General features: G+C 36.5%; 1 protein-coding gene across 1 annotated transcript; it reads right to left on the bottom strand.

Annotated features, from left to right (window-relative positions):
• Positions 1–1,535: 1,535 nt before the first annotated feature.
• On the bottom strand, positions 1,536–1,931 carry LOC138906159 (uncharacterized). The gene has a single exon (XM_070194683.1). The coding sequence runs from the start codon at positions 1,929–1,931 to the stop codon at positions 1,536–1,538; it is 396 nt and encodes a 131-aa protein (XP_070050784.1).
• Positions 1,932–10,620: the final 8,689 nt, after the last annotated feature.

The raw sequence follows: 10,620 nt of genomic DNA, 5'->3' as shown, positions 1-10,620 counted from the left end.
CTGTTCAATAATTTGAACCTTTGCTTTCAATTTTTGAATTTATAGTGTTTCATCATACTTAAATTGTCTTGATAACACAAATTATTTTCTAGAAGACTTTTGTTATTGCAGGGGTCTCATCGACATCGAAGAGGATGTGGTGGTGGCCGGTGGGTTCCCGGAGAAGGTAATGGGTATGGAGAAAATGACGAAGAGAAGGGGAAAAATGAATAAGACAAATAACTAGAAAATAAGGAGGCGTACAGAGAATATAATAATTATTTGTATTTAGTAGTATAATATCCAATAGAAATATGGCATGCGACTGACATGCCTAAGTACTTCACCCACACATGCATTGTAGCATTTGTAATATCATCGGTAGGATTTTTGCTTAAGTTGCTTAATTCTAGATTCTATAAGATTTTTTTCTAATATAATCAGTAAGAATTAAATTGGCTTAATCAAGGGCAGATCCATTGTCGATGTGGGATTCGCCTAGGGTATCACATACACCTCCCTTAGGGACTCAGTGTCCTCGCTGAGGTTTGCCCCACCACCGTTCAAGGTTGCACGCGGAGTGGCTCTGATACCGTTTTGTAACAGCCTACCCACTAGTGATATTGTCCGCTTTGAGCCTAGGCCCGCACGACTTTAAACTGCGTCACTAAAGTCTAAGCTGTGTCTACTTATATGCCCAACATCTTTTCAGTGTTTTGTCGATTTGGGATTCATCTAGGATGTCACAATAAACTGTAGGACTGTAGTATATTTGGCCAAGCTTTTAAAATCTTCTTATTTTGAAAAATATTTTTTTCAAAAGTACTTTTGGTGAGAAACACTTTGTGTTTTGCTAATTAATTTGAAAAACACTTTTGAGCAACAATTAGTGTTTGACCAAACTTTTAAAATGTACTTTTAAGTATATATTTATTTTTCAAAAGTGCTTTTTAAAAAAAATATTTTTGGGAATTACTTTTTCTACTTCAAAAAAACAACTTATCCTTCTACTCAAAGCACTTTTTTCCTACTAAAAACATGGTCAAACACCTTATCTTTTAAAAAAATACTTTTGGCCACCAAAAAAATACTTTTGGCCAAAAAGGCTTGGCCAAACAGACTATTAATGAGATTGCAAACAGAGAAGACTTATCTCGCTTCCATATGAGTAAGAGGGGTCTTCTCATAAATCACCTTACATTTGCCTATGACATCATTTTATTTTCTAGTGGATGTAGGTACTCTTTAGAACTCATGCCGAAGGATCTAGAGAGATATGAAATGATTTCAGGAGATCAAGTCAACAAGCACAAATCATGTGTAATCCCAGGCCCCCAACTCACAAACTGAAGAGATAGAAAGAATTCGAAGAATTACTAGAATGGAACACAACTTCTTGGGTGCCCATTGTATGTGGGGAGATAAACAATTGCTATATACTCCGATATGATATCTAAACGACTTAGCAGAATCTCAGGGTGGCATGAAAAATTATTATCAACATGGGTAGATCTGTTCTCATTAAGAAAATTCTTTTGGCTCTCTTAGTGCATTTACTAGCCGTTATTCATCCACCAAAAAGAGGTATTAATCCAAAATTCTTCACTAATGCTATTACGTAGATCATTTTTTATGAGCTTCATTGAGGAGAATGCTCTTTCCACGCTTGCAGTAGCAACATGTAGAATCAAAGTAAGCTTCATAAGTAAATAAACATGACACCAAGTTTGATCCAATTTTGTCTTTGCCATCACTATAACAAGATCCTTAATTTTCTTCAAGTTGACAAACTTGCTATCACACGTTCGAGCATAGTCAAAGAAACTATCAAGCTGAAAGTTGAGATCTCGAAGCTTGTTGTCATCAAACTCACTTGGATAATATTCGGCCAATTTTATGATTTTGTCTTTGTCAAAATTAGCAAATGAATTAACCCAATTCAAGCAAGTCATACCAAGGAGTAAGTCACTAGTCACTACTCAAAACGACGATTTATCTCATGAAGTTGCAAATCAATAACTACATCAAATACTTCCCTACTAAAGTGATGTGCATAAGAAACTTCAGACTTCTTACGCTTCGACCTTGGATAGTCTTCATCCATTTTGGGAATGATAACATCATGTTTACCATAAAATGATTAAACCTCATTCATCAAAGACTCCAATTCATTTTCTCTCATCGTTTGCAATCTTATCTTTACAAGGTCAAGCAAGCTCATAGCATTAACGATGTCTTGATCTTTCTATTGTAAAGCTTTGTTCAATTCATTTGTAAGAAGCAACATCTCTAACATCAAGTGCAACAAAAACATAAATTCAAATTCATGAATATTTTTCAAAAGATATTTTACTGCAAATCTCTCAAGAGAATGAGAACTATTCTATTGCATGTCTTTAAACACATTAGTAATCTAAGAAAATATAATCATAAAATTTTCCAAGGTCTTAAAATGGGATCCCAGCGAGTATCATCCGGTCGTTGGAGTTCACGTTCTTGATTCAATCCTTGCCCAGTAATTATTTTTCCAGATTCAAGTAATTCTTCTAGCTTCTCTACTTGGTGTTGTCGAAGTAATTCCCTATGTTTGAAGGATACTCCGATAGTATTCAATGCATTAGTGGCAACATAAAAAAAAATTATTCACATTCGGGTGCTTTTTGGAAAGAGCTACAAGTGTCAATTGCAACTGATGGGCAAAACAATGTATACAATATGCAGATGGGCTTCTTGTAAAATAAGGACTTCAAGCCATTTATTCTTCCTTGCATATTACTAGCTCCGTCATAACCTTGTCCACGTAGATTGGATAATCTTTATGAGTGAACCAAAAACAAATCATTAATTATTTTCTGTAATGATAGTGCAAATGTATCATTCACGTGGACAATACCCAAAATTTGCTCTATCACCTCCCCACTTTTGTTAATATATCGTATAACTAGGGCCATTTGCTCTTTATGTGAGATGTCATTTGATTCATCAACTAATATCCCAAAGAAATCACCATCCAAATCTTTGATGATAACTTTAATTGTTTCTTTAGCACAAGCATCCATAATATCCTGTTGAATTGCTGGAGAAATTATCATATCATTTTTTGAAGCTTTATGTAATATTACCTTTTCCACATTTGAATGCTTATCCCCATGAAGTTCCAAAAGTTCAAGAAAAAATACTTTTATATTCGGAATCTTCACTCTCATCATGACCACGAAATGACAATCCATTTCTTAAGAGAAATCTTACCACATCAACCGAGGCATTTAAGCTAATCCGATTATCACTTTTCGCTTTCTCACTTTGCTTGTGAAAAGAAGATTGAATCGATTGTTCTTGATTTTTCAAATCTTGCATCTTGTTGAAACATTTGTGATGGATACTATTTACTTCACCAACATGCATTCTAAGTCTTTCAATAACTTTGTTCCAACTCTTAAAGCCATTTTTTGTAAATGCATCCCCGCATTACCACGACTTTTAAGTTCATTCTTAAATAAATAACAATACAAACAAAATGCAGCATCAACTTTTATGCTATATTCTAACTATTGAGAATATGGGCCCTTAAACCAATCGGGATTAAATTGACACATTTTGTTCTCAAACTTAGTTTTAGGAAAAGCGTGACCACTCGGTTGACAAGGCCCTTGCTGAATATAATGTCTCCTCACTTCATCTCGAATATTAGGGGCATATTGAAAAATCAGTATTCTTTCTTTCGGATCAGGATTGGGAGATCCCAACTCAAGAACACTATCAACATTTGAAGGAGGAGATGAGATTGTCTCTCTTTGGATTTCAGGAGCTATATTCGAACTAAAAGATGGATGACTAGTATGGGTCATGGAGGTTGTGTGCTGATTATAGGGAGTTAAACCAATGCACAATTAAGGACAAGTTCCCCATTCCCATTATAGATGATCTTTTGGATGAACTAACTAAGCTACAGTCTTTTCTAAGATTGATCTAAGATCGGGTTACCATCAGATTAGAATAGTGCCTGAAGACATCCCAAAAACTGCTTTTAAAACTCAACTTAGGCCATTATGAATACCTAGTCATGCCCTTTGGTTTAACAAATGCTCCCTCTACATTTCAATGTCTTATGAATCATTTATTTCAACAGTTTTTAAGGAAATTTGTATTAGTTTTCTTCGATGACATTTTAGTTTATAGTGTGCACTTACAAGACCATGTACAACATCTCCAGCAAGTATTTGAACTTATGGTGAACAACAGCTTACTGGACAAATACTCTAAATGTGTTTTTGGGGTGGCAAATATGGAGTACTTAGGGCATTTTATCTCAGCTGCAGGAGTTTTCACTGATCCAAAGAAGATTCTGGTTGTTCAACAATGGCATGTGCCTATTACTGTAAAGCAACTCAAAATCTCTCTAGATGCCAAACAATTTGTAATATGGTCCGTCCAATTTTCATTAACTACATATGCTAACTAAGAGAACAGAGGGAGAAACAAATCAAGCCAATCAATTAATGGACAATCATGACCGCAATACTACCAAGACTCTCAAGTCTCATCTTCCACTTCTCTTTCGAAAAGTATCTTTAATTCAAATTTCAAGAATTGCTAGAAATTTCAAGAAAATCATGGAACAGATTGAAACAAAAGAAGAATTCTCTTCAAAAATAAATAGAAATAAAGCTTTACCACTTACCCAGTTACCAGGAAAATCTTCTAATGCTTTGAATCTAACCATTTTATTACAGACAAGAACAATAGTATATAATAATTAACTGACTAGGGTTTAATGTTTTTTAAATTTTGGGATTAGTTTAGGGAATAATATTATATTTTGGGATGGGGAAATCGAGAAAACTCCGAGCGTGGGAACTGGGAATTTGGGAATTAATATTGCTAATTGCTTTAGTGATTTAAAAAATAAAAAGAAAAGTTACGTTAGTAGAAATAGAAAGAAAAGAAATATTTTAAAAAAATTAAACAAAACATTTGGCGGGAGATTCAATCTCCCGACCTTAGGCTATTAGAAATAAGGAGCCAAAACCAGTGCACCACTTCGCCTCTTTTGGCCATTAGGCTATTGGAAATAAGGGGCCAAAACCAATGCACCACTTCACCTTTTTTGACCATGGGTTCCATCAAATATGTATATGTATGTCACGATCCAAAATTCACTATAGGTCGTGATGGCGCCCAACGTCACCGTTAGGCAAGCCAACGGTGAACTACCAACTTATTATTCCTTTTATTATTTTTGAAATTATGAATCTTATTAGATAGAGAAACAAATGCATTAAAAATCGTAGATACATACAATTTAAATAAAATATAAAGTAAAAGTGTGTCAATGTTAAGCAAAAACCATAAACAAATTCTAGAACATCCCAAAATACGGCGTCACAAGTGCATGAGCGTCTGCTAAAGAGTGCAACAATAATACATTTGTCTGGAAAATAAAATAGTCAAGGTAGAGTAAATAAATAAGATGAAGACTCTGAGGGCTGCTGTGCGTAGCATAGAAAAGAAGCTCGCCATAAAGTCCCCTCAACAGTTGTGCCTACGCGCCAGGATGACCACCAAATAAACCTATCAAATCCTACACGTTTAGTGCAGAAGTGCAGTCTGAGTACGTAAATCAACGCATACCCAGTAAGTATCTAGCCTAACTCCGGAGAATTAGTGACGAGGGGTCGACATCGACACTTACTAGTGGTCTAATGAATAAAATGCAGGAATCATAAGCGGGCATAAAATACAACAAGAATCAATAAAATAAGGGGCAATAGATAGGAAATCCGTTAACAAATATCATCAGTTTAAATATCCCCAAGTGCCACATGCTATCTCAACAAATAAGAACCATCAATTAGATATCCGATTTCGGGTCATAAAGAGAATATTATGTAATTTTCAAGTTTAATCTAGAGGATAATCTCGAGGGTATTCAGACTCCTAATAATTTTACGCACGAATTATGTCGAGGTCGTTCGGCCCGATCCATATAGCCGTGTACATTCACTGTCAAGGTCGCACGACCCGATCCATGGATGCATCTCATATATACATATACTGTCGAGGCGTTCGGCGCGATCCCCATGAAGAGAAGAAACTTATCGACTTACGACTCGCGTATTTACTATATAGGGGTCAGAGACGTAACGTAAAAATGCTATTTACCATCAATCGATTATCCTGCCAAATAACTTACGGAATTGAGATTCGATCTAACATGATCTCTATCAGCTTTCACTTATAGTCTTCAAGTAATTAAACTAATAATTAAATTCAAGTAACATAATTTATTGTATGGTAAAGTCCTAGGTCTACCCGGACATAGACATGAATCTAACTATGTACGGACTCTCATCACCTCGTACGTACGTAGCCCCCAAAATAAGTATCACATATCAAATATGTCACCTAGGAGGTAGTTTTCCCCTCATAAGGTTAGACATGAGACTTACTTCGCTCCGAAGTTCTATAACCTGCTCCAACGCCCCTCTAACACCTCTAACCAATGACCATCGATCCGAAACTAGTCAAACAATGTACAAATCAATCAAAATATACTCCAATGCTTATAATTTAACAATTTATAATAATTTCCAACTCCGCTCGAAAAGTCAACAAAGTCAACCCTCATGCCCACATGCCTAGATTCTAAAACTTTTCAAAAATAAATATTAACCATAACACCACGAACTCAGATACATCATTTATTCTTAATTTCATATCCAATTTCGCGGTCAAAATCCAAAAATATAATTTTTAGGTTTTCTTCAAAATCTCCACATTTTTTACCAATTTTCATGTTTAAATCCAAATATAATCCATGTATTTAACTTACAACAAGTGGGAATCACTTACCTTGGGTTGCTTGATGAAAATCTCCTCAAAATAGTTTCCCATATTCGGCTACCCAAGTGCAAAATGAGAGAAATGAGAGCTAAGTCCCGACTTAAAAACAAGTCTGCTCAGGTCCTTCTTCGATGCGATCGTGGAAATACCCTCACGATCGCGAAGGTCAAAAATCCACTGACCAAAAATCCTTCTTTGCGTTCGTGTACCCCACCTCATGTTCGCGATGCCTCCGGGTCCTGATGCTTCTCGTTCGCGGTCATTAAGCCGTGTTTGCGAAGGCTTAACACCTCCAGGCCCTCAGCTCCCCATCCTTCTACGCATTCGCGACTCCCGGTCACGTTAGCGAAGGGAACCCGAGCTTCTTCTCTACATTTGCGACCCCTCTTCCGCGTTCGCGATTAGCATTTCCAAGAAGTCAAAAAAATCTTTCTTCGTGAATGCGTGCATCCTTTCACGTTCGCGAAGAACAAAACCAGACACTAGCACCACATCAACAAATCACCCAACCTTGGTCTGAAACCACCCCGAATCACACCTGAGACCCCCAGGACCCCGTTTAATTACACAAACAAGTCCCAATACCTTATCCGAACCTATCCAAAGGCTCAAAACGCCACAAATAACATCAAAACCACAAATCGACGGTCAAAATTCTTCTATCAACTTTCAAACTTTCAAACTTCGCCAAACGCGTCTGAATTTCACTTAAACATTCCAGTATGACGCCAAACTTCACGTGCAAGTCACAAATCATGATACAAATCGGAACTCTAGACAGACATCGATAACACCAAAATCTACTTCAAACCAAACTTAAAAAATTCTAAAACCTTCAAAATGCCAACTTTCCACAATAAGGGTTGAAATACTCTCGAGCCACCCGATACTCAACCTGAATATACGCCCAAGTCCGAAATCATCATACGAACCTATTGGAACCTTTAAATCCTGATTCCGAGGTCGTTTACTCAAAAGTCAAACCTTGGTCAACTTTTCCAACTTAAAGCTTCCGAATTGAGAAGTTTTCTTCCGAATCAACTCCAAACATCATGAAATTTAATTCCGTCTACACGTACAAGTCAAAAAACATGAAGTAAAGTTACTCAAGGTCTCAAACCGCCGAACGACGTGCTAGATATCAAAACGACCGGTCGGGTCGTTACAATATAATTTTGCCAAATTATGTATATTATATATATACTTTAAGTCGAGGACCACGGATTCACGTGAACTATATTTTACACGGTGGATCCGCAGTGTATCCGCCGCTGATGGTCACTGGTAAGGTTTTTCTAGGATGGATCAACTGAGAAGAGAAAGTTACACTGGGCATCATGGAACTTTGCCAACCTTACTCTGAAGGAGGAACAAATTTCAGAAAATTACGTTCACTATGACTAAATATTATTAGAGAATCCACCTTTTGAAAAAAAAGATATCTAGGTTAATCCCAATCTTGGAATGTAAATGTGAAATATTAAAGAGAAAGTTGCTATACATATTCTATGGAACATAGGTAAAGGAGAGAGGCACTTTTGGAATGATAATTGGATGGACTTTATTGAACTTCCTTCCTGATGGTCTATCCTAAACTATATAAGGTCTATGATGAAGGTCAATGAAGATGGAGTGGGTGGGAAGATTTTATCCGTGATAAATTTATGCAAGTTATAGATAATCCTCAGTTTAATCTTAGTCTTATTAATTATTCCAGATAGACCAATCTAGATAGCTGATATTAAAGGGCAATTTTCGATGGCATCAACATGGCATGTGTTTAATTAGAAAGAAGAAACAAAAAACGTATTGATAGAATAACCTAGCAAAAAGAGGCTCCTTTTAAGATGAACTTCATTGTCTGGACAGTTCTAAGGGATATAATACCTACCGATGCCCTCAAGATGTTGTTGTTACAGAAATCCTAGCTTTGAAACTATTGATCATTTCTTCTACAATGGAGAAATGACCCAGAACATTTGGAAAAAACTTTTTGACATTCCTCCTTCCAATATTAAGTATAGGTAACTATTGATAAACTGGTAGAAATGGTCAAAACATCCTTTGGAATATGTTAAGTTTAATTTTGATGAAAAATGTAGAGAAGGTAAATGTGGAGGAGGTGGTGTTATTAGAGATAGCAGTGGCTCCCTATTCTGTGCCTACACTCTATCTCTAGGCATGGGAACTAGCAATTAGGCTGAAGCTTCAACTCTTTTTTTTTTTGCATTAGCTAGTATTTGAAAACTAGTTTCCAGTCCATTATAGATGTTAAGTTATGTGCCTTAGTGTATTTTGATGATCTAACAAACTTCTTAATAAGAACCAGATTGGGAACTTGTTACACATCCTCAAAGTGCTCAAGAACAACAAGTCTCAAATATAGCACAAGTCCCAACAACTTGAGTCAAAAAAATAAGAGAGGGAACAAATGTCCATCAGTTACTCTAATGACAGTACAAGTCAACTCTTTACATTTGTAAAGTCGCTGCACTATTTTTTACACACGCAACAGTGCAACAGTCACTTCTTTGTGCATGTCTTATACCGGATAATTGCATACATCATCCTAATGATATCACTTGTATATTATCAACATGAGGTAAGTGAAATGGACACACTTGCAGAACCCTAAATCATTAATTCTCTCTCAAGTGTGCCGCAAATTTCAAGTAAGTGAAGAACAAAGCAACAATAGAACCAAGGACCAGATCCCAGTATTAAGTCTATTATAAGTCCTTAGTATTGTTGTGTCTTTGTTAGTGTCATCTTTTTGTAACTCCTACTCAGCTTAATTAGAAGCATTTCTGTAGGAGATCTTTTGAAAAATCATAAACCCTGTGTTTGTGTTTTGTCTAGAGTTAGTCAAAGCGTGTGCTTTGTAATATAGTTATTACAAAAAGGCTTGTAATAGAGTTGTTACAATTAGGTGGGGGATTAAGAGGCTAATTCCTAGACTACAATAGGTTGTAATCTGAAAGTTGCTCAGTTAGTGAAGTTGAAATCCTACGAGGGTAGGTCGTGGTTTTTAATCCCGTGAGCTGGAGTTTTCCACGTAAAACTTTGTTGTGTCTTTTAACTTACTGCTTTGTGTGTGTTCTATGGAAACTGATAGAGAATCAGGTTATCTATACAGTTTGGTGGACCCTAAGTTTACATCAATTGGTATCAGAGCAGGTTCTCTCTACAAGGCTAACACCTAGAAAGGATCCACATGGCTTCTCCACCAAAGTTTGAAGAAAGTCAATCAACCTACAGACCACCAAGATTCAATGGATAGTATTACGGATGGTGGAAGACAAGGATGCACAATTTTATCATGGCTGATGATTTTGAGCTCTGGGATGTCATCTATAATGGCCCCTTTGTTCCCATGAATACCATTGGGGAACCAGCAATGACTGTTCCAAAAACAAGGAAGGAGTACAACGATGTTGACCGCAAAACTATAGAGAAAATATTCGAGCAAAAAGATCCCCGTATGTGGTAATGGTCCAGATGAGTATAACAGAATCTCTGCCTGTCAATCCGGCAAGGAGATTTGTGAGGCTTTCCAAATAGCACATAAAGGGACAACTCAAGTTAAGCAGTCAAAGATCGACATGCTCACTACTGAGTATGAACTATTCAGGATGAAGGATGATGAGTCCATTCAGGACATGTATACTCGATTCCTCTCCATCATAAATGAGCTCCACTCTCTAGGAGAAATCATTCCAAGAAACAAACTTGTCAGGAAGATACTTAACGTACTACCTAGTTCTTGGGAAAGAAAAGTTAATGCCATCATAAAGGCAA

Source organism: Nicotiana tomentosiformis, chromosome 2 (genome assembly GCF_000390325.3).
Source record: "Nicotiana tomentosiformis chromosome 2, ASM39032v3, whole genome shotgun sequence".
Lineage (NCBI taxonomy): Eukaryota > Viridiplantae > Streptophyta > Magnoliopsida > Solanales > Solanaceae > Nicotiana > Nicotiana tomentosiformis.
Note: the sequence above shows the minus strand (reverse complement) of the source record. Positions and strands in the feature narration are given on the sequence as shown.

Coding starts and splice junctions, on each gene's coding strand:
- LOC138906159 (XM_070194683.1), bottom strand. CDS start 1,931: ATGACTTGCTTGAATTGGGTTAATTCATTTGCTAATTTTGACAAAGAC.